This window comes from Jaculus jaculus, chromosome 9, assembly GCF_020740685.1.
Source record: "Jaculus jaculus isolate mJacJac1 chromosome 9, mJacJac1.mat.Y.cur, whole genome shotgun sequence".
NCBI classification, from domain to species: Eukaryota; Metazoa; Chordata; class Mammalia; order Rodentia; family Dipodidae; genus Jaculus; species Jaculus jaculus.
The window spans coordinates 113,327,210-113,352,065 of record NC_059110.1 but is presented as its reverse complement, the minus strand read 5'-3'; the positions used below and the strand labels follow the sequence as shown (position 1 = coordinate 113,352,065).

Genomic DNA, 24,856 nt, shown 5'->3' with positions numbered 1-24,856 from the left:
CCTTCCCTTCCCAGACCAGGAGATATAACCAATAATCAACAATTAGGTGCAATGAAACTTTGCTTTAAATTGAAACAATTCAAGTAAATTACCCCACATAAGAATCAGAGTAACACTTTCCAAGGATGCATACCATTGAGTAATGACTTCTTCCTTGATAAACACAAAGTAAACACACAACAGACACACAGCAAGTGCTGTAAACACAAAGGGAAAGTCCTACTGATTGGTCCAACCCTTGAGGACTGGTGTATAAAAGGCCCAGATGCAAAGAAGTCATCCATCACATTCTGGAAAACTCTCCTGTGAGCAGGAACCCACCCTCCACATCCAACACCATGAGCGACTGCTGCTGCTCCCCTTGCTGCCAGCCCACCTGCTGCAGGACCACCTGCTGCAACACCACGTGCTGGAAGCCCTGCTGTGGGACCAGCTGCTGCTGCACACCCTGCTGCCAGCCTTGCTGTGCCCCAAGTTGCTGCTGCACACCCTGCTGCCAGCCCTGTTGCCAACCAACTTGCTGTCAGACCACCTGCTGCAAGACCACTTGCTGTAAGCCAACATGTGAGACCTGCTGCTGCTGAACACCCTGATGCCAGCCCTGCTTCTACCAGCTCTGCTGCCCACCAACTTGCTGTGAGACCACCTGCTGCCAAACCACCACCAGGAAACCCACCTGTTTGACTAGCTGGTTTAACATACCCTGCTGCCAGCCCAGCTGCTGCTGACCCCTCGATGAACAACTTCTGTATAGGTATATTTCTGTCTCAACTGGCTTGCAGTACAAACTCGCTCCCTGACTCTGCTGTAAACCTCTAGGCTATCACCAGAAAAACATCTGATAATCTTCAGTTCATACTTAAACATGTTAATTGCTTTGAGGTGGTTCCACTCCTCCCCCCCTCCCCCCGGTCCCCTTCACCAGGTACGGTCGATTTCAGCCCATCATCATAGATGTCGATGTGGAGGTCTGACATCAGTTCAGATTCAGAGGCACGATCTCCATCCCTTCTAACAATTTAGGAAACCATTTTCATTACGAATTCCACAGTAACTGGGCATGGTAGTGCATGCCTTTAATCCCAGCATTCAGGAGACAGACTTAAGAGGATCACTGTAAATTTGAGGCCAACTTGGGACTACAAAGTAAATTCCAGGTCAGCCTGGGCTAGAGTGAGACCCTAACTCAAGAAGTAAAGTCCCATAGGCTTATGCCATAGTCATCTTTATAACCATGTTTTCTTCTGTAGTGTATTCTGGATTCATGCACGCCACATTCTTCTCCCTGTTTACCTTTTAATTGTCTCCCAGATGCCAACAATCTTAATAAATTCTTAATAAACTCTGTACCATTATTCAATCCATATTGTTTGTCTATTATTGTATTCTGCTAAGTCACTTTATATGAAATCTACAATCTCATTAGATTTTCAGATGTATACTGTGATGTCATCCTATCACACATACAAGGTGAGAAGTTGCCCAACAGATCTATGGAAGGCTTTTTTAAAATAATTTTTTTTGTTTATTTTTACTTATTTGAGAGCGACAGAGAGAGAGAAAGACACTGATAGAGAGAAAGAATGGGTGTGCCAGGGCCTCCAGCCACTGCAAACCGAACTCCAGATGCGTGCGCCCCCTCGTGCATCTGGCTAACGTGGGTCCTGGAGAATCGACACCTGGAATGGAATGCCCACACACAAATACAGTTTCTCAGGATCTCCTAGTAATACCAACTTCCCACTTCCTCTGACCTGAGCTTCAATAAACCAACCTTCCACTCTTTACTTGAAACTGATGCTTATAGACCTGATTCAGAAAATAGAAGTGATTCTTCTGTCACAATAGCCATTTGCCATTTAGTAATTTCAAAAGACAGAAGTTATGCTGAGTGGGCTCTGGCCTGATCGAATATTTTGTGAAAATGAATGTGAATTTTTCAAAAGAAACCAGAAGATAGTGGATGAAGAATAGTGAGAGAATGTGACTCAAATGATGTTAGAAGTTGGTGGCAGTGCCTGGGGGAGCGTGACACAAGAAACAGACATTAGGGCTGGAGAGATGGCTTAGTGGTTAAGCGCTTGCCTGTGAAGCCTAAGGACCTCAGTCCAAGGCTCGATTTCCCCAGGACCCACATGAGCCAGATGCACAAGGTGCCACATGCATCTGGAATTCGTTTGCAGTTGCTGGGGGCCCTGGAGCATCCGTCCTCTCTCTACCTCTCTGCCTTTTTCTCTCTCTCTATCATTTTCTCTCTCTATCATTCTCAAAACAATAAATAAATTAAAAAGAAAGAAAGAAACAGACATTATTCTTTGACTTTTCTGGTGTTTAAGCCACAGCATCCCCCTTTTCCTGATTGCAGGCACGGCTGAGGGCCATAGGACACAGCAAGTTGCAGCCTCCCTAGACCCTGATAATCTTGCCTTGAGACAGGCAGGAGTGGGGGTGCACCCTCCCTTCACCTGACACATGGACATCCTGATAAGACTTAGGTTTATGTTTCACTGTGGCCATGTGACCTTTTATCACTTACCCAGAAGGTCCCTATATGTTAATGAGGTATCAATCAGCAGCCTTCACACAGTCAGTCCCCATTTGACCCCGACCATGTACCTTTCTCCGCTACTAAATGAATGGTTATAAATCCATTCCCCCAACAATAAAAGCAGCTGTCCTCTAACACAGTCTCCAGGGTGGATTTTGTGGTCTCACTCACGACCACTCAAGACTCTGGTCCACAGTTGCCTGGATGCTCCTGAGAAACCAATGCACTGTGGCGCCATGGTGGCCAGGAACCACAGATGAGGATTATTTTAGGGGCTCAAGGGAAAAGAGAATGGCTTTCAACAATAAGTAGGAATATTTCCTATTAAAAATTTCAGGGAGGGGTTCATGTCAACCCTGCTTGTGAACATGCCTTGTCTTTAATTTTTGTAGGAGTTGATTGGTGTCTGGGTGGGAAGCAGACTGGCCCAATGTGACACCGTCAGGCAGGACTTTTCCTGGGGTGTGCATTACAATGGGATGGTGATGAATGTTCAGGTGATGAGCAGGTCAGCGTGGTGTCCTTTAGGGATGAAGCTTGTTTTTCCTGGTTCCAATCTGTACCATGGTTTTCTATATTTCAGAAGCAGTTTAAATTTTAGAATATGTATGGTGACATGACATTACACAAAAGTAAAAAGTAAAATTTAGAGAAAGATGGTCAAGAAAAGTTTACATGTATTATAAGTAAGTTCCATGAGCAATTTATCACAGAGTGATCATATCCTTACCTTTATTAACAGTGTAAGGAATCAAACATCGACTACCTTTTGTAACAATAATATCATCCAGCTCATTGCCAAGGGAAACTGACCACATTGACTGGCATGACAGGTAAGATCAAGACTGACGTGAGGATGCCAAGTCACAAAGGAATCAAATTAAAAGTTTAGTACTGTCAGTACCACACTGGGTCCTTTCCTGCTCTGAAAGTTGTGGAACTGATAACAAAACCAAGATGCCATTGAGTTGTGAAGGAACATTTATTCCTGACTAGAGAATAAGGAAAACAGAGATGTGATTGGAAGACCAGCTTTCCATCCACAGAAATGATAAAGGCTCTTTGAGGGTAAGAGGACAAAGGGAAACATTTTAGAAAACGAATAGGAATGGTTTTGGAATCCTCAGGCAGGGCATAGGGTCCACCCAGGGTTGGTGCAGGCATGTTCTACGATGACGTTCTCAGCAGGAACTTGACTAGGGTAATGCACTGCAGTGACATGGTATCGAGCCCAGGGTGGGGCAGCAGGCCAGCGTGGCGACGTGCAGGGGAGAAGCCTGGTCTGCGAGGTCCTTTTCTGCATCCTTTTCCCCCCGAAACAGCCAAAGTACTGCTTGTCTGGCTGGGCTTGTCTCTTCCTGAAACAAAACTTCACTTACCAAAATGAATTCTTCTCAGGCATTGATAGTATGATTAAACTTGTAAGAAAAACTGATGTCAATAAGGCAGAGATATCACCATAGGTGCTGTATGCTCAGGTGTCCTAAGACAAAATATTCAGAGTTCAGATTATCTTTTGAAAGTAGACTTGACAGCAACATAAGATGGAGCAGAGAGAATTTGTGCAAAGGGAATTTCAAGAGAGGGAAGGGATGCTGAGTGGACTCTGGCCTGGTTAAATGTTTTGTGAAAATGGATGTGCATTTCTCAAAAGACATCAGCAGATAATGGATGAAGACCTCTGAGAGAAGGATCAGTGCTTCACAGTGAGACTCAAATGATGTCTGTAAAGCCAAAGTCAGAGAATAAGAACAGAAGCCGGTCTCCAGAGGCTGAGGTAGGACGCGGTAGACAACTGGCCATCAGCGAGTATTACCGGCTGACTCTGTCATGAGATGAGCAACTCTCACTGATGGGCCAGGATCCAGGTGGAGCCACAGAGGAACTGGCGAGTTAAGCAAAAGCGCTGCTCTCAAAGCGAGTGTGGAAACCTGAGCCAGGAAGATGGCTGCAGATACTGAGGGCACTCGAAATGTCTCAAGGCAGAATTCCAGAAGTTTCTGAGAGCTTAACACTAATGTAGACTTATACCACACCTGTCAAGGCTAAGAAAACATTGCAGAAGATGGGGCAGAAAGACTGTAAGAGCCACTGGGACTGAGGGCTGAGCTAGAGCAAGACCCTACCTCAGAAGATGAAAATAATAATAATAAAAAATAAAATAAAGTTTTAGATCAAAATATAAATATAATAAAAATAAATATAAATAAAATTTAATATATAATGCATTGTACTATTAATAATATTTAAAAATAAAAATAAGTAATAAATATATGTGATAATATATATATAAATAAATAATGCCCTATAAAACAACATATCCAAGAACAAATCTAACAAAAATGAGCAAGACTTCTGCAAAGAAGAGGTGAATATTTGATTATGGATTTTTTTTGAGGTAGGGTCTTTTTTGATCCCAGGCTAACTTGTAATTATAAAAATAAAATAGTTTTACACTAAAATACAAACATAATATGAATAAATATAAATATACTATAACAATTATATAATCGAATAATATTTAATAAATAAGTAAACACATAATAGATATATTATATAATATCAATATAAATAAATGTCCTAAAAAGTAAAATATCCAAGTACAAACCTAACAAAAGAAGGACAAGAATTTGCAAAGGAGAGGTAAACGTTTGACAAGGGATTTTGTTTTGAGGGAGGGTCTTGCTCTATCCCAGGCTGACCTGTAATTCATTATGCAGTCTCAGGCTAGCCTGAAACACACAGCTATCCTCCTACGTCTTCCTCTAAAGGGCTGGGATTATAGGCTTGAGCCACCATGCCCAGCATGACAAAGGAATTTCATGAGCAATTTTAGACTTTGGTGAGTAGCCAACAGAAATACTGGAAACAAGAACTATGCACACCAGCATCATTTTACTAGTCCCAAATCCAATCAAACTGTTTTCCTAAAAGAAATCAACCAATAAATATTGTCAGATTCATCCAGTGGAGGATTACACAGACATGACAATACCTCATCTAGATAACTACAGTGAAGAGTCTCTCAGTCATCATAGGAGCATGGAAGCCAAATCTCGTTTTGAATTGCAAAGATGCCAAGGACTCTAAGATGATGTCAGAGTTCAGAGATTAATCCAGGAAGACAGTAGTGAGCATCCTTTGGGAATGAGTAAGAGAATATGATTGTAGGGAATGACATTCACTTCCATTTCTTTACTATTAATGATGTGGAAATGCTGACTGTGTAATATTCATTCAATTGTGAAATTAATAATTTACAGCTTTTAACCTGAATAATAGACCCCAAAAGGTGAAAATCTTAATGCTCATGGGAAAATCAGGCATAGCTCAATAAATTTTATACTACCATTGAACAAAAATGTACCAAGCAACAGTGAGTTGTGGAGGTAAAAGAGCAAAACAAAGAGATGTGGATAAACATAAAGTCAGGGAAAGGAAGACAGAGAAATGTCATTGACTTAAGACCATCGACGCTGCTCCGAACAAGCGACCACTGGAGTCACCTGCTCACCCTGGTTTGAACGTCTCACAGTTTCATGGCAGAACATGCGGCACGTTCCATCTGGGAAGCCCCTCGGCACAGGGGAAATGAGGATCAGTGGTCATCCACACACCTGCTGATACTTTGGACTCTAATGTCCTGCTTCTGCCTCTGCCCACCTGCCCCAGCTCTGCTCTGCTCTGGATCCATCGTGCCAGACACCTGCATCTGAAGGGTCTTGGTCCTCCTGAGATGCACAGGTATAGGAACTTACCCAGCGACCAACGCCTGGACCAGTCTAAATCAGGTTTTGGTGATACATAAACAAGGAAATAGGCAATAATCCATGTAAATATGGCACAATTGTGCACTACAATCAACAAAGCCAATGGAATGAAACTTTAGTTTAAATTCAAATACTTCAAGTAAATAACTTCCAAATAAGAAATAGAGTAACACTTTCCAAAGATGCAAACCATTGAGTAATGACTTCTTCGTTTATAAACACTCAGTAAACCCACAACAAATTTACAGCAAATTCTGTAAACATAAAGGACAAGTCCTGCTGATTGGTCCAAACCTTGTAAGCCTGAGGTATAAAAGGCCCAGATGCAAAGAAGTCATTCATCACATCTGGAAAACTCTCCTGTGAGCAGGAACCCACCCTCCACATCTGACACCATGAGCGACTGCTGCTGCTCCCCTTGCTGCCAGCCCACCTGCTGCAACACCACGTGCTGGAAGCCCTGCTGTGGGACCAGCTGCTGCTGCCCACCCTGCTGCCAGCCTTGCTGTGCCCCAAGTTGCTGCTGCACACCCTGCTGCCAGCCCTGTTGCCAACCAACTTGCTGTCAGACCACCTGCTGCAGGACCACTTGCTGTAAACCAACGTGTGGGACATGCTGCTGTTGATGCTCACCCTGATGCCAGCCCTGCTTCTACCAGCTCTGCTGCCCACCAACTTGCCGTGAGCCACCTGCTGCCAAACCACCAGCTGGAAACCCACCTGTGTGACCATCTGGCTTAGCATGCCCTGCTTCCAGCCCAGCCGCTGCTGACCAAATCCCCCTAGATGAATAACATCTGTACAGGCATACTTCTGCCTCACCTGGCTTGCAGTACCATCTTGCACCTTACCTCTGGTGCAATCCTTCAGGCTATCCCCAGAAAAAAATCTGATAAACTGCAGTTCATACTTAGACATGTTAGTTGCTTTGAGGAAGTACAGAGGTTGTCCACCTTCCACAGCTCCCTTCTACAGTTTGGTAGATAGATTTCAGCCCATCCTCATAGATGGTTGATGTGGAGGTCTGGCCTCAGTTCAGGTTCAGAGGCACAATCTCTATCTCTTCAACATAGTTACTTAAGAAATGATTTTCATTATGAATTCCATGTGTAACTGGGTGTGGTGGAGCACGCCTTTAATCCTAGCACTCAGGAGACAGAGGTAGAAGGATCGCTGCTAGTTTGAGGCCAACCTGGGACTACGGAGTGAATTCCAGGTCAGCTTGGGCTAGAGTGAGACCCTACCTTGAATAGAAAAGTCCCATGGGTTTATGCCATAGTCATCTTTATAACCACGTTTTTTTCTGAAGTGTAGTCTGGATTCATGCATGCCGCATTCTTCTCCCTGTTCTCCATTGAATTATCTCCCCAGATGATGGCAATCTTAGTAAATTCTTAATAAACTCTGTACCATTATTCAGTCCATATTGTTTGTCTATTATTGTATTCTGCTAGGTCACTTTCTATGAAATCTACAAGCTCAGTAGGTTTTCAGATGTATAATGTGATGTCATCCTATCACACACACTGCGTGAAAAGATGCCCAACAGATGTCTGGAAGACTTTTTAACATGGAGTAAGGGAAGGGAATGCTCAGTGAGCTGGGGACGTGGCTCCACCATTAGAGGTTTGCTTGCAGACCTGGGGTTTACTTTCTCAATCTCCCACATACAGCCACATGGGCATCCTCAGCAGTGGCCAGAGATCCTGACACACATGAACATGTGCAAATACATAAAGAATTTTTAAAGAGCCAGGTAGTAAATATCTGGGGACAGAGGAGATTGTTCAGTGGTTAAAGGCTCTTGTTTGCAAAGCCTGTCAACCTGGGTTCAATTCTGAAGTAAAAGAAAAAACTTGGTAAAACAATTGGTGTCTGTTTGCAGCAGCAAGTGGCTCTGGAATTCAATACCTGTCTCCCCCCACAGACACAAACACACATAAGTACAGTTTTTAAAAATTTCCTAGTGATTACCAACTCACCCTTACCACTGATCTGAGCTTCAGTAAACCAACCTTTCACTCTTGACTTTTCTGAAACCGATGTTTGAAGACATAATCCAGAATATAAAAATGATTCTTCTGTTACACTTGCCATTTGTTTTTGGTTTATTCCTTACTGAACAGTTAGATTTTTCCCACATCCTGTGTATTGTTAATAAGGCTAGCAAAACCATGGCAGTGCTAATATTGCTTCAAAATATCCAATTTCAACTATATCATATGGTGAGAAGTAGATAAGGTGGGCATCATCATACTGAAAAGGCTATCGTGCTGGAAAGAAGGCTTAGCAGGTAAGGCACGTGCCCGTGAAGCTATGGCCCCATGTTTGACTCTCAAGATCCCATGTAAGCCAGACACACAAAGCTGAGGCAGGTGCAAAGTTGCACATGCGTACTAGGTGGTGCAAGCATCTGGAGTTTAGTTGCAGTGGCTAAGTCCCTGGCATACCAATTTTCTCTCTCTAAAAAATTAAAAATAAAAATAAAAATGAAGTATGTCCGACTCAAAAAAGTCTCATGTGTTTCTTCATTTGTGAATATTGAATTACATATATATATCTTTTATGACTATATGCATATAGACATAAAAGATATATATATATATTTATGTCTATATATGAATATATATGTATATATACATATACATATACATACATACATATATACATATATATATATATAGAGAGAGAGAGAGAGAGAGAGAGAAAGAGATAGACACATGAAAAAAAGTCAGACTGTGAGAATGAAAGATATTAAGTAACAGCAGTGGTGAAGAGAGAAATGGGAGGACATTGAGGTGTGAATGTCATCAAAATATATGATATAGTTGAAATATAATGTCTATTAATGTTATTGATTTGCACAATAAATATACACAAGAATTTAATAAAAAATATGACTTCAATTAACTTGGACATTTTCTGTGGGATCATATAGCCTTTAGTTTTCAGCTTTTTCGTGAAGAACCCCATTATATCTCCCATACCTGCTCACTCCATTTTATATTCCTACCAGGGTATAAGTATCTCAGTTTCTCTACATCATCATCAATACATCTGCCCATTCTTTTTCTTATAACAGATCCACACAATATTCCAATCCTGTAATTATTCTAAAACCAAAGGATATTCCATTCACTGGTGATAACTCAAGTAACCAGGACAAAATAAATCAGAAAACCTAAGAACACTGTCCTTCCCCCGGGCAGCGCTGTGCTGGCTACTACCCATGCTACAGGCGTGACTCCTTCCATTCAAACTTCCCTACGTCACCGCCAATGATCTTTGAGACATACACATTCATCTTCACAAGTGCCTCAAGCAGGCTGATGTCTGCCCCAATAATCTAAAAGACATCCTTCACTGGAAGTTTCATTTACACAGGTCGGTTCTGATCCTACCTATTTGACTTAAGTTCTTCTCTCCAAAGATGCTCTGAACTCTCTTGACTGCCTGTCCTATAAGGCCTGGATGTACAGTCCTAATGGTGCTCGTTATAACTTATTCATGTCAACTTTGCTACCAGTTAAAATCCTGTCAAGGCTAGAGAGATAGCTCAGCAGTTAAAGGCGCTTGCTTACAAAGTATAAAGGCATTGGTCAGATTCCCCAGGACCCACATAAAGCCAGATACACAATGTGGCACATGTGTCTGGAGCTGATTTGAAGTGGCAGGAGACCCTGCATGCCCATAGTCACTTTCTCTCTCTATGTATCTGCCTCTTCATGTCTCTCTCTCTAAATAAATAAATAAACAATTCTTTTTAAAAATAATTTTTATTAGCTGGGCATGGTGGTGCACACCTTTAATCCTAGCACTCTGAATGCAGAGGTAGGAGGATCGCTATGAGTTCGAGGCCACCCTGAGACTACATAGTGAATTCCAGGTCAGCCTGAGCTAGTAGCAAAATACAACCTCGTGGGCTGGAGAGATGGCTTAGCGGTTAAGCGCTTGCCTGTGAAGCCTAAGGACCATGGTTCAAGGCTCGGTTCCCCAGGTCCCACGTTAGCCAGATGTACAAGGGGGCGCACGTGTCTGGAGTTCATTTGCAGAGGCTGGAAGCCCTGGCGCGCCCATTCTCTCTCTCTCCCTCTATCTGTCTTTCTCTCTGTGCCTGTCGCTCTCAAATAAATAAATTTAAAAAAATGCTTTAAAAAAATACAACCTCGTAAAACCAAAATTAATAATAATAATAATAACAATAATTTTAAAAATAGTGATGAATTTCACAATCATGATGTTAACAGGAAAAGGAATCCAGTCTTCTCAGGTGTATACTGCTATGGACTAGGAGGCCAGATATCTACACAGTAGATCTCTTCATCCCATGTGGCTTTTAACCATAAGCATATGAAAAAGCTGATAGAGAGCTGGGTGCCTGGGTTAGTCTGGAGTCAGGCTTTATTGGGAAAAAGACAGGGAAGCGTGCAGTCAGGTCACACTGTGAACGTGGCAGCTTCATGCAGCTCTCCAGAGACACATCCTAATCCCAGTGCAGACAAAGGATCGGGTCAGTACATGAGGAACTTCTGCAACCCTCCCAGGACAGCAGAGGTGCACGTAACCAGAGGACGCCGGGACCAAGCTGATGGCGAGGCCCCTCCCTTTAAAAACATGTGTTTGAAAACTTGTAATGGTTACTCAGAAATCAACTAATTAAACACTTTTATAAATTCGTAACATTAGGAAACAATTTCTTCCTTGGTACAAATAAATTCAATATGGAAATATGCTAAATTAAAAGGAACTATCTTTCTGATTGGTCCAAACCTTGGAGGACTAACTTATGCAAGGCTTGGGGTGTGTAAGATCTCATCATACTGTTAAAAAAAAAAAAATTCACCTGTAAACAGGAACCCACAGTTCATACCCAACACCATGAATGATTCCTGCTGCTCCCCTTGACGTCAGACTTCCTGCGGTAGATCCACCTTCTGGAAACCCAGCTGTGAGCCCAGCTGCTGCTGCACATCCTGCCGCCAGCCCAGCTGCTGTGAGTCCAGCTACTGCCAGCCTTGCTGTCTCCCAACTGGCTGCTGCACATCCTGCTGCCGGCCAACTTGCTGGGAGACAACCTGCTCTAAAACGACCAGCTGGAAACCAACCTGTGTGACCAGCTGTTTCTGCACATCCTGCGGCCAGCCATGCTGCTGTGAGTCCAGCTGCTGTGGTCAAACCAGCTCTGGGTTTGGGTACAGCCAGCCCAGCTGCCAACCGACTTGCTGTGAAACCACCTGCTGCAAGACCACCTGCGTTAAGCCCATTGATCAGCTGCAGCTGCTGCTACACACCCTGCTGCCATCCCAGCTGCTGTCAGCCCTCTGCCAACCACCTTGCTGAAAAACCACCTGTTGTAGGACCACCTGTGTGACCACAGCACCCTGCTGCCAGCCTTGCAGCCGGCCAACTGGCTGTGACACCACCTGATGTAAGACCACCTGCATTCAACACACCCGTGAACCCAGTTGCTACCAGCCTTGCTGCTGCTGACCAGCGCCTCAATGAGTGACATCTACGCAGCCAGACTTGATTTGCCACACGATCCTAAGTGTGTTTCTTTGCTGGAAACCATCACTACAAACAGTGATTCAGAGGACCAAAATGAAGACTTTGGCTTTTCATTCTAAGATCCACAGTGCAGGATTTATTTGCAATTTCTAGCTTGACACATCCCTGACTCACCAGGATTACGGCCCCTGACTACACCTTCAAATCCAGCCACACTGCATTTCTCTGGCTTTTCATCCATCCTCGCCTCTTAATCCTGATGCAGCTGTGGAAATGCTTCCTTTGATGATTATCTTATGAACCATGCTTCTGCTACGGGGGATCCAGATTCTCTTAAGCTGCTTTCTCCTTCATGCTCAGTTTTGAGTAGGAAGTTTTAATATTTTCTGTCCATTATTCCTTCCATCTTGTCTTTCTTCTACTTTGGTAATTCACTTGATAGATCTACAAGCTCAATAGATTTAAAAAGGTACAATATAGTATCATTTTCTCACATATACCTGGCACAATATTCTCCAGAAATTCACTGGCAGTTTTTCCCCTGGCAGAGTAAAGTTAATACTCACTGATGACCAATTCTCTATCTCCTCCTTCCCCAGCCTCTGGAGACCGGCCTTCTGTTCTTATTCTCTGACTTTGGCTTTACAAACATCATTTGAGTCGCACTGTGGAAGACTGATCCTTCTCTCAGCATTCTTCATCCATTACCTGCTGATGTTAAAAAAATGAATTAAAAAAGTAAAAGTCAGAGAATAATTTTTCTATGATCTTAATTACTTGAAGTGTTCCTTCTGGGGGACACTCAACAGTAAAAATCAGTTATGCTGTCTAGTAGACTTTTTGAGTGAACTCAGTGTCTATAGCCATCTGCCTGGCTCAGGTTTTCACACTCGCCTTGAGAGCAGCGCTTTTGCTTAACTCGCCAGTTCCTCTGTGGCTCCACCTGGATCCTGGCCCATCAGTGAGAGTTGCTCATCTCATGACAGAGTCAGCCGTTAATACTCGCTGATGGCCAGTTCTCTACCGCGTCCTACCTCAGCCTCTGGAGACCGGCCTTCTGTTCTTATTCTCTGACGTTGGCCTTTACAGACATCATTTGAGTCGCACTGTGGAGCACTGGTCCTTCTCTCAGAGGTCTTCACCCATTATCTGCTGACGTCTTTTGAGAAATGCACTTCCATTTTCACAAAACATTTAACCAGGCCAGAGTCCACTCAGCATCCCTTCCCTCTCTTGAAATTCCCTTTGCACAGATTTCTCTCTGCTCCTGCTTATGTTGCTATCAAGTCTACTTTCAAAGGATAATGTGAACTCTGAATTTTTTTGTCTTAGGACACCTGAGCATACAACAAGTTTAAACATATTATCAATGCCTGAGAAGAATTCATTTTGGTAAGTAATGTTTTGTTTCAGGAAGAGACATGCCCAGCCAGACAAGCAGTGCTTTGTCTCTTTCTGGAGGAAAGGATGATGAAAAGGACCTCGCAGACCAGGCTTCTCCCCTGCACGTCGCCACGCTGGCCTGCTGCCCCCCCCCGGGCTCCATACCATGTCACTGCAGTGCATTACCCTAGTCAAGTTCCTGCCGAGAACGTCATTGTAGAACATGCCTGCACCAACCCTGGGTGGACCCTATGCCCTGCCTGAGGATTCCAAAACCATTCCTACTCATTATCTAAAAAGTTTCCCTTTGTCCTCTTACCCTCAAAGAGCCTTCGTCATTTCTGTGGATGGAAAGCTGGTCTTCCAATCACATCTCTACTTTCCTTATTCTCTAGTCAAGAATAAATGTTCCTTCACATCTCAAAGGCATCTTGGTTTTGTTATCAGTTCCACAACTTTCAGAGCAGGAAAGGACCCAGTGTGGTGCTGACAGTAGTAACCTTTTAATTTGATTCCTTTGTGACTCGGCATCCTCACGTCAGTCTTGATCTTACCTGCCATGCCAGTCAAAGTTATCAGTTTCCCTTGGCAATGAGCTGGATGATATTATTGTTATAAAAGGTGGTCTGTGGTTGATTCCTTACACTGTTAATAAAGGTAAGGATATGATCACTGTGTGACAAATTGCTCATGGAATTTACTTATAATATGCAAAACTTTTCTTGACCATCTTTCTCTAAATTTTACTCTTTACTTTTGTGTAATGGCATGTCACCATACATATTCATATTTTAAACTCCTTCTGAAATATAGAAAACAATGGTACAGATTGGAATTAGGGAAAACAAGCTTCATCCCTAAAGGACACCACGCTGACCTGCTCATCACCTGAACATTCATCACCATCCCATTGTAATGCACACTCCAGGAAAAGTTCTGTCTGACGGTGTCACATTGGGCCAGACTGCTTCCCACCCAGACACCAATCAACTCCTACAAAAATTAAAGGCAAGGGATGTTCACAAGCAGGGTTGACATGAACCCCTCCCTGAAAATTTTAATAGGAAATATTCCTACTTATTGTTGAAAGCCATTCTCTTTTCCCTTGAGCCCCTAAAATAATCCTCATCTGTGGTTCCTGGCCACCATGGGGCCGCAGTGCATTGGTTTCTCAGGAGCATCCAGGCAACTGTGGACCAGAGTCTTGAGTGGTCGTGAGTGAGACAGAAAAATCCACCCTGGAGATTGTGTTAGAGGACAGCTGGTTTTACTGTTGGGGGAATGGATTTATAACCATTCGTGTAGTAGCAGGAAAAGGTACATGGTCAGGGGTCAAATGAAGACTGGCTGCGTGAAGGCCGCTGATTGATACCTCATTAACATATAGGGACCTTCTGGGTAAGTGACAAAAGGTCACATGGCCACAGTGAAACATAAACCTAAGTCTTATCAGGATGTCCAGGTGTCCCAGGTGAAGGGAGGATGCGCCCCCACCCCTGCCTGTCTCAAGGCAAGATTATCAGGGTCTAGGGAGGCTGCAACTTGCTGTGGCTTAGGGCCCTTAGCCGTGCCTGCTACCAGGGAAAGGGGGATGCTGTGGCTTATACACCAGAAAAGTCAAAGAATAATGTCTGTTTCTTTCTTTCTTTTTAATTTTATTTATTGTTTTGAGAATGATATATAGAGAGAAAAAGGCAGAGAGATAGAGAGAGAATGGGTGCTCCAGGGCCTCCAGCCACTGCAAATGAATTCCAGATGCATGTGGCACCTTGTGCATCTGGCTCACCTGGGTCCTGGGGAAATCGAGCCTTGAACTGAGGTCCTTAGGCTTCACAGGCTAGCGCTTAACCACTAAGCCATCTCTCCAGCCCTAATGTCTGTTTCTTGTGTCACGCTCCCCCAGGCACTGCCACCAACTTCTAACATCATTTGAGTCACATTGTAGAGCACCGGTCCTTCTCTAACTGATCTTCATCCATTATCTCCTGATTTCTTTTGAAAAATTCACATTCATTTTCACAAAATATTCCCCACTCAGTATAACTTCTGTCATTTGAAATTACTAAATGGCAAATGGCTATTGTGACAGAAGAATCATTTCTATTTTCTGAATCAGGTCTATAAGCATCAGTTTTAGGAAATAGTGGAAGGCTGGTTTACTGAAGCTCAGGCCAGAGGAAGTGGAAGTTGGTATTACTAGGAGATCCTGAGAAATTGTATTTGTGTGTGGGCATTCCATTCCAGGTCTCTTGCTACTACAAACAGACACCAATTGCTTGACTTTTCATTTTTCTTTCTCTCTCTCTCTCTCTCTTTTTTTTTTTTTTTGCATTTCCCTTAAGTAGGATTGAAAATTAAACCCAGACTGACAGGCTTTGCACACAAGAGCCTTTAACCACTAAGAAATCTCCTCTGCCCCCAAATATTACTACTTGGCCCTTTAAAATTTCTTTACGTACTTGCACATGTTCATGTGTGTGTATTGAATCAGGATCTCTTGCTACTGCTGAGGATGCCCATCTGGCTGTATGTGGGAGATTGGGAAATTAAACACCAGGCCTGCAAGCGAACCTTTGATGGTGGAGCCATGGCCCCAGCTCACTGAGCATTACCTTCCCTTACGTTACTCCATGTTCAAAAGCCTTCCAGAGATCTGTTGGGCAACTTCTCACCTAGTATGTGTGATAGGATGACATCACATTATGCATCTGAAAATCTACTGAACTTGTAGATTTCATATAAAGTGACATAGCAGAATACAATAATAGACAAACAATATGGATTGAATAATGGTACAGAGTTTATTAAGAATTTATTAAGATTGTTGGCATCTGGGAGACAATCAAAAGGTAAACAGGGAGAATAATCTGGCATGCATGAATCCAGAGCACACTTCAGAAGAAAACATGGTTATAAAGATGACTATGGCATAAGCCTATGGGACTTTACTTCTTGAGTTAGGGTCTCACTCTAGCCCAGGCTGATCTAGAATTCACTCTGTAGTCAAAGGTGGCCTCAAATTTACAGTGATCCTCTTACCTCTCTCTCCTGAGTGCTGGGATTAAAGGCATGCACCACCACGCCCAGTAACTGTGGAATTCATAAAGAAAATGGTTTCTTAAGTTACTTGGTAGAAGAGATGAAGATCTTGCCTCTGAATCTGAACTGAGGTCAGACCTCCACATCAACATCTATGAGGATGAGCTGAAATCTACCATACTTGGTGAAGAGGACCGGGGGAGAGGTGGGATGACCTCAAAGAAATTAACATGTTTAAGTGTGAACTGAAGATTATCAGGTTTTTTTTTTTTTTTTTTCTGGTGATAGCCTGGAGGTTTGCAGCAGAGTCAGGGAGCAAGTATGTGCTGCAAGCCAGTTGAGACAGAAATACACTTATACAGAAGTTGTTCATCTAGGGGTCAGCAGCAGCTGGGCTGGCAGCAGGGTATGTTAAACCAGCTAGTCACACAGGTAGGTTTCCAGGGGGTGGCTTGGCAGCAGGTGGTCTCATAGCAAGTTGGTGGCAGCAGAGGTGGTAGAAGCAGGGCTGGCATCAGGGTGTGCATCAGCAGCAGCAGGTCCCACACGTTGGTTTACAGCAAGTGGTCTTGCAGCAGGTGGTCTGACAGCAAGTTGGTTGGCAACAGGGCTGGCAGCAGGGTGTGCAGCAGCAACTTGGGGCACAGCAAGGCTGGCAGCAGGGTGGGCAGCAGCAGCTGGTCCCACAGCAGGGCTTCCAGCACGTGGTGTTGCAGCAGGTGGTCCTGCAGCAGGTGGGCTGGCAGCAAGGGGAGCAGCAGCAGTCGCTCATGGTGTTGGATGTGGAGGGTGGGTTCCTGGTCACAGGAGAGTTTTCCAGAATGTGATGGATGACTTTTTCGCATCTGGGCCTTTTATACACCAGTCCTCAAGGGTTGGACCAATCAGTAGGACTTGTCCTTTGTGTTTACAGCATTTGCTGTGTGTGTGTTGTTGTGTTTACTTTGTGTTTATCAAGGAAGAAGTCATTACTCAATGGTATGCATCTTTGGAAAGTGTTACTCTGATTCTTATGTGGGGTAATTGAAGTGTTTCAATTTAAAGCAAAGTTTCATTCCACCTAATTGTTGATTATGGGTTAGATCTCCTGGTCTGGGAAGGGAAGAGTTATATTTCCTTCAAGGCTATCCTCCTGTGTTTGTAGATGTGGAATTGTCTCTAAAGAGGGGCACAATTGTGTCCTATTTACAAAGATTATTAATGCTTATTTCCTTGTTTATGTACCTGCAAAGCCTGATTCTACACTGGTCCAGACATTGGTTGCTCATTAAGGTCCTATACCTGAGCATCTCAGGAGGACCAGGACCCTTCAGATGCAGGTGTCTGGCACAATGGATCCAGAGCAGAGCAGAGCTGGGGCAGGTGGGCAGAGGCAGAAGCAGGACATTAGAGTCCAAAATGTCAATGGGTGTGTGGATGACCACTGATCCTCGTTTCCCTGTACCAAGGAGCTCCCTGGGAGGAACATGTTGCACGTTCTGCCATGAAACTCTGAGATGTTCAAATCAGGGTGAGCTGGTGACCCCAGTGGTCACTTGGAAATGGCTCCAGCGGTGGCGGCACCAGGTCCACGGGGCCTCAGCTGCAAGGCTCAGCTGAGCCATAGTAAAAGCCAGGTAAGGGACTTTCCACATCAAGGCTCAAGTGAGTGAGGGCAAGGGCCGCCTCATGCCCGGGCAGGACCCTGAAAGAACCATCAGCGACATGTTCCAGAACCAAGACCGCAACCGGGACGGCAGGATCACGGCGGAGGAACTCAAGCTGAAGTCGGACGAGGACCAGGAGCGGGTGCATGAGGAGCTCTAGATCCGGGCTCTGGCCTTACACCCAAACGTCCTCGGCGGGGGACAGTGGCAGCGGGACTGGCCTGCCAACAGCTCCGTCCTCTGGGCAGTGACAACTCTGGGAAGCCGAGGGTCAGGAGACAGCTCAGGCTCTCCCGCCTGCTGTGGGTCACCAGCCATAGCACCGACTTCTCAGCCCTTTTTCTCCTCCAGCCACAAGACCAAGTTGCAAACTTGGGGACAGTGGCCATCAGGGGTTGTCAAGGGTCATTGCTGGCCCCACACCCTGATCATTAGATTCTTAGCAAACACTGAGCTCCCCCACCCCTCATTTCCCCAAACTTGCCAGTGACTTGTACTGCTCTCCACCACCCCACTACTCCTCCAAGATGGCAGCTCCCCGGGGCTGGAATGGGAGCAGGGAGCCCCCCACCTCCAGCCTCAGCTCTGCCGTGCTCCACCCTCCTCCCTCCCACCTGCCTCCTCCTGGGAGCCACAGGAGGTCAGGGCCAGCTAGTGTGCACCTGTCATCCCCAAACAGGGCTCTTTATCTTAAGGAAAGGCTGCTCAGGCTGGGCCTTCGGGCTGTGGAAATCTGCATTTGGTGCTGATGTGGGCTAAGGGGAGGGAGGGAGGTGGGTGAAGCCATGGGCACTCCAAAGGCTAAACTGGTGTCCAGTCCCTTTCTTTTTCTGTCAATAAAACGTTAAACCCAAGGTTTCACGAGGTGGTCTTTAAGGGGTTGGGGCTACTGGGGGGAGAGGACTTTGAAACAAAAGATTGGTACAGAAAGAAGAGACAACCAGGAATAGATGGTAAGCCCCTATTGCTGAAGACTCCACATACTTGGGCTGCAAGGTCACTGAGAAATCCTGCTGGAATTGAGCTGAAAACCTCCTCCATGTGGATCAGCTGACAGAAAGCTGGAAAAAGCCACACTGCATGCAGCTCAATGGGAGAGAGAGAAATCACGAGTGAAGATTCCCCACATTGGACACTGCAAGCCTTATATTTGGCCAACCTGGCCAAATGAGCCAATGGGTGCAATAGTGGCACATCTGTCATGGGGGAAACCAACTGCCCTCTAATTGGACTGGAGGTCTGCTCTACAGGAGGGAATACATCCCTGATACTGAAAACCTACAATAGGGATATTCATGAGCCCTAGGGGTATAACATCTGCTGCTGTCTGGCTAAATGTATATACTATGCTCATCAAACTGCCCAGTAAGCACTTCTCTTAATGTTCATATCCATATATTAATGCTACTTTCACTTTTTCATTAGAGAACTTTCTTTTTTTCAAATTGCAGTTACCTTTGGATGACTCAGAAGGCATTGCGGTGCTAAGAAGAAGTGACAGAGGTGTGTTCAGCACTGCAATATCTCTATCACACTTTCCAAGGCTCAGGGTCCATTGTGGAAGAGGTGACAGAAAGAATGTAAGAGCCAAAGGAAGGGTAGGACTCCTTACAATGTGCTCCTCCAGACACAAAATGGCCTGGGTATCCATGACCTCACAGTGCCTGACACTACCTACACAAGACCATCATAATAGGAGGAAAAGATGTTGGCATCAAAATAAAAGGGATAATGATTAAGAGGAGGAGGGAATATGATGGAGAGTGGAGTTTCAAAAGGGGGTGGGGGTAGGGAGGGCATTACCATGGGTATTGTTTAAATTCATAGTAATTTTTACTTATAAAAAAATAAATTTAAAAAAAGAATTAGGTCAAAAAATAATAAAATTAAAATAAAATGTTTCCCTTTGTCCTGTTACCCTCAAAGATCCATTAGCATTTCTTTGCATGGAAAGCTGGTCTTCCAATCACATCTCCATTTTCCTTATTCTCTAGCCAAGAATAAATATTCCTTCACAACTCAATGGCATCTTGGTTTTGTTATCAGTCCCACGACTTCTGGAGAAGGAAGGACCCAGTGTGGTGCTGACAGTAGTAACCCTTTAATTTGATTCCTTTGTGACACAGCACCTTAGAGTCAGTCATGATCTTACCTGCCATGCCAGTCAAAGTGATCAGTTTCCCTTGGCAATGAGCTGGATGATATTATTGTTAGGAAAGGTGGTCGATTTCTGATTCCTTCCTTACACTGTTAGGAATGGTAAGGACATGATCACTTTCTGATGAATTGCTCATGGAATTTACTTAAAAAACATGTAAACTTTCTTGAATATCTTTCTGTAAATTTTACTTTTATTTTTTATTTTTTTTTAAATTTTAATTTATTTATTTGAGAGCACAGACACAGAGAGAAAGACAGATAGAGGGAGAGAGAGAGAATGGGCGTGCCAGAGCTTCCAGCCTCTGCAAACGAACTCCAGACGTGTGTGCCCCCTTGTGCATCTGGCTAACGTGGGACCTGGGGAACCGAGCCTCGAACCGGGGTCCTTAGGCTTCACAGGCAAGCGGTTAACCACTAATCCATCTCTCCAGCCCTTTACTTTTATTTTTCATGTCACCATACATATTCTAAAATTTATACCCCTTCTGAAAAATAGAAAATAACAGTACAGAATGGAACCAGGCAAAACAAGCTTCATCCCTAAAGGACACCGCGCTGACCTGATCATCACCTGAACACTCGTCACCATCCCACTGCAATATACACCCCAGGAAAAGCCCTGCCCTACAGTGTCACATTGGGCCAGACTGCTTCCCACCCAGACACCAATCAACTCCTACAAAAATTAAAGACAAGGGTTTTTACAAGCAGGGTTGACATGAACCCCTCCCTGAAAAGTTTAAGGGGAAATATTCCTACTCATTGTTGAAAGCCATTCTCTTTTCCCTTGAGCCCCTAAATGATCCTCATCTGTGGTTCCTGGCTGCCATGGGGCCACTGCGCATTGATTTCCCAGGGGTGTCCAGGCAACTGTGGAGCAGTGTCTTGAATGTTTGTGAGTGAGATAGAAAAAAGATACCCTGGAGACTATGACAGAGGACAGCTCATTTACTTGTTGGGTGAATGGCTTATAAATGTTCATGTAGTGGTGGGAAAAGGTATGGGGTACGGGTTACCCTCATCCTTTAAATGTGAAGCTGACTTGCCAGCCACTTCTCTTCATCTCCTTATTCTCTGGGAAGTAACACTTTCTTCACACTGGAAGGACACAGAGAGGAGGAGCTGAGACAAAGCCAGTGCCTGGACTAGGTGAGATATAGACCAGACACCAGTTATTTATTTAATCACCATAACATAAGGGCATCATGGAAACACTTCCTAGTCTGGGTGAAGCTCAGAACCTTGCAGGCCAGCACGTGCTGCACAGGACCAGTAACCCCACCAAAGAAAATGATGCAGATGAAGTTACCTCTTTATTTTATGTTTGAAAAGTTTGGCTAAGGGCCTGCTGAGATGGCTCAGTGGTAAGAGTGCTTCCTGGGCAGGCATGAGGGCCCGAGGAAGCCTGAGAGCCTGCTGCACGTTCACCCCGAGGACCCACAAGAACAGTGATCAGAGAGCGCAGGGCTTACAAATAAAAAGCTCCTAGCTCTAGAATCAGTAAGAGACTCAAGTAAGAATGGACAGGCAAGAGAGAGGTGGAAAGGAGCACGATGAAAGGGGATACCTCATCAACCCCTCTGGCCATATCAGGTGAGAACAAGAGACACACACATTGTTTACATCGTACACAATACCACATACACTTGTAAAAAAAAATTTTTTTTCCTATGAGTTACTTCCAACTAGAAAGCAGATTAAACATTTAATTTCAAAAGATTCGCAAGATTTAGTAAACAAATTCTTCCTTAAAAAAATAGTACACAAACAACATAAACAGCAAGAACAGCAAACTCTCCAGCTAATTTTTCCAGGTTTGTAGACCCAATACCTAAAAATTCCCAAGTTGGAAGAAGTCATCATATTGTGGGAAACCAGTGAGCAGAAGCCGGCCGTACGCATCTGACGCCACCACACAGGCCGGCTGCCCCCTCCCCACCGCTTTCTGCAAACTACCTGCTACTGGACCACCAGAAGTATTTTTCCTTCCATGACTGTCTTTCATTTTGTAGTCTCAGGCTGGCCTCAAACTCACAGCTATCCCCCTACCTCTGCCTCTTGCGTGTTGGGATTAGAGTTGTGAACCACCATGCCCAGCATGACAAAGGGATTTCGTGAGCAATTTTAGTCTTTGGTGAATAGGCAACAGAAATACTGGAAACAAAAGCTATGCACACCAGCATAGTTTTACTAGTCCCAAACTCCAATCAAACCGTTTTCCTCAAAGAAATTCAACAAATAAATATTGTCAGAGTCATCCAGTGGAGGATTACACAGTCATGACAATATCTCATCTAGGTAACTACAGTGAAGAGTCTCTCAATCTTCATATGAGCATGGAAGCCAATTCTAATTTTGATTTGCAAAGATGCCAAGGACTCTAAAATGATGTCAGAGTTCAGAGATTAATCCAAGAAGACAGTAATAACCACCCTTTGGGAATGAGTAAGAGAATATGATTGTAGGGAATGACATTCATTTCCACTCCTTTACTATTAATGGTGTGGAAATGCTGACTTTGTGATATTCACTCAAATTCGAAATTAATAATTTCCACCTTTTAATCTGAATAATAGACAAGAAATAGACAAGAAAATTAGGTATATCTCAACCAATCATATACTACCACTGAACAAAAAGGTACCAAACAACAGTGAAGTTGTGGAGGCAAAAGATAAAAATAAAGGGGATAAAAATACCGACAGACAGACACACAGACAGAAAGGAAGACAGGGAAATGTCATTGACCTAAGACCACTGCTGCACAAGCGACCACTGGAGCCATCTGCTCACCCTGGTTTGTCTGAATGTCACACAGTTTCATGGCAGAACGTACATCATGCTCCTTCCCGGGAGCTCTTGGTACAGGGAAACGAGGATCAGTGGTCATCCACACACCTGTTGATACTTTGGACTCTAATGTCCTGCTTCTGCCTCTGCCCACCTGCCCCAGCTCTGCTCTGCTCTGGATCCATCGTGCCAGACACCTGCATCTGAAGGGTCTTGGTTTTCCTGAGATGCACAGGTATAGGAACTTATCCAGCGACCAAGCCTGGAGCAGTGTAGAATCAGGATTTTTGGGTGCATAAATAAGGAAATAGGCCTTAATTTCACCATTGTAAATAGGACACAATTGTGTCCCTCTCAAGAGATAATTCACATATACAGACACAGGAAGAAAGCTTTGAAGGAAAAAACACTACCCTGCCATTCCCAGACCAAGGAATCTACCCCACAATCAGCAAAGCCAATGGAATGAAACTATGGTTTAAATTGAAATAGTTCAAGTAAATTACCTCCAAACAAGAAACAGACTAACAGTTTCCAAAGATGCATACCATTGAGTAATGACTTCTTCCTTGATAAACACAAAGTAAACACAACAACAAACACACAGCAAATGCTGTAAACACAAAGGGACAAGTGCCTACTGATTGGTCCAACCCTTGAGGACTGGTGTATAAAAGGCCCAGATGCAAAGAAGTCATTCATCACATTCTGGAAAACTCTCCTGTGAGCAGGAACCCACCCTCCACAATTGACACCATGAGCAACTGCTGCTGCTCCCCTTGCTGCCAGCCCACGTGCTGCAGGACCACCTGCTGCAACACCACGTGCTGGAAGCCCTGCTGTGGGACCAGCTGCTGCTGCCCACCCTGCTGCCAGCCTTGCTGTGCCCCAAGTTGCTGCTGCACACCCTGCTGCCAGCCCTGTTGCCAACCAACTTGCTGTCAGACCACCTGCTGCAGGACCACCTGCTGTAAACCAACGTGTGAGACCTGCTGCTGCTGATGCACACCCTGATGCCAGCCCTGCTTCTACCAGCTCTGCTGCCCACCAACTTGCCATGAGACCACCTGCTGCCAAACCACCAGCTGGAAACCCACCTGTGTGACCATCTGCCTGAGCATACCTGCATCTAGCCCATCTGCTGCTGACCAAATCCCCCTATGTGAACAGCATCTGTATTGTACTTCTGTCTCACCTGGCTTGCAGCACAAACTCGCACATTATTCTGCTGCAACCTTCCAGGCAGGCTATCATCAGAAAAAATAATTGATAATCTTCAGTTCATATTTAAACATGTTAATTGCTTTGAGGAAGCGCAGATGACACCACCCCTCCCTCCCCCCGTCACCTTCTCCATGTATGGTAGATTTCAGCCCAGCCTCAGATGGTTGAGGTGGAGGTCTGACCTCAGTTCAGATTCGGACGTAGGATCTCCATCTCTTTTACCAAGTAACTTAAGAAAAAATTTTCATTATAAACTCCATAGGCACTCGAGTGTGGTGTTCAAAGTCTTTAATCCCAGCACTCAGGAGACAAAGGTAGGATGATCCCTATATGTTTGAGACCATCATGAGACAACAGAGTGAATTCCAGGTCAGCCTGGGCTAGAGTGATACCCTACCTCCTAAAAGAAAATCCCATAGGTTTATGCCATAGTCATCTTTATAACCATGTTTTCTTCTGAAGTGTACTCTGGATTCTTGCATGACATACTCCTCTCCCTGTTTACCTTTGAATTGTCTTCCCAGCTTCTGGCAATCTTAATAAATTCTTAATAAACTCTTTACCATTATTCAATCCATATTGTTTGTCTATTATTGTATTCTCCTAAGTCACTTTATATGAAATCTCCAAGCTCAGTAGATTTTCAGATGTAGAATGTGATGTCATCCTATCACACATACTAGGGGAAAAGTTGGCCAACAGATCTCTGGAAGGCTTTTTAACACGGAGTAATGGAAGTTAATGCTCAGTGAATTGGGGACATGACTCTACCACTAAAGGTTTGCTTT

General features: G+C 44.3%; 1 protein-coding gene and 1 pseudogene across 1 annotated transcript in view; one reads left to right on the top strand and one right to left on the bottom strand.

Annotated features, from left to right (window-relative positions):
- Positions 1 to 338: 338 nt before the first annotated feature.
- On the top strand, positions 339 to 6,944 carry LOC101605983 (annotated as a pseudogene).
- Positions 6,945 to 16,774: 9,830 nt separating this feature from the next.
- LOC123463552 (keratin-associated protein 9-1-like) overlaps positions 16,775 to 24,856 on the bottom strand; it is a 28,113-nt gene continuing 20,031 nt past the window's right edge. The window contains exon 2 of the mRNA XM_045159555.1: positions 16,775 to 17,021. Within this exon, the coding sequence (XP_045015490.1) occupies positions 16,775 to 17,021 (247 nt within the window). The remainder of the gene's footprint in view (positions 17,022 to 24,856) is intronic.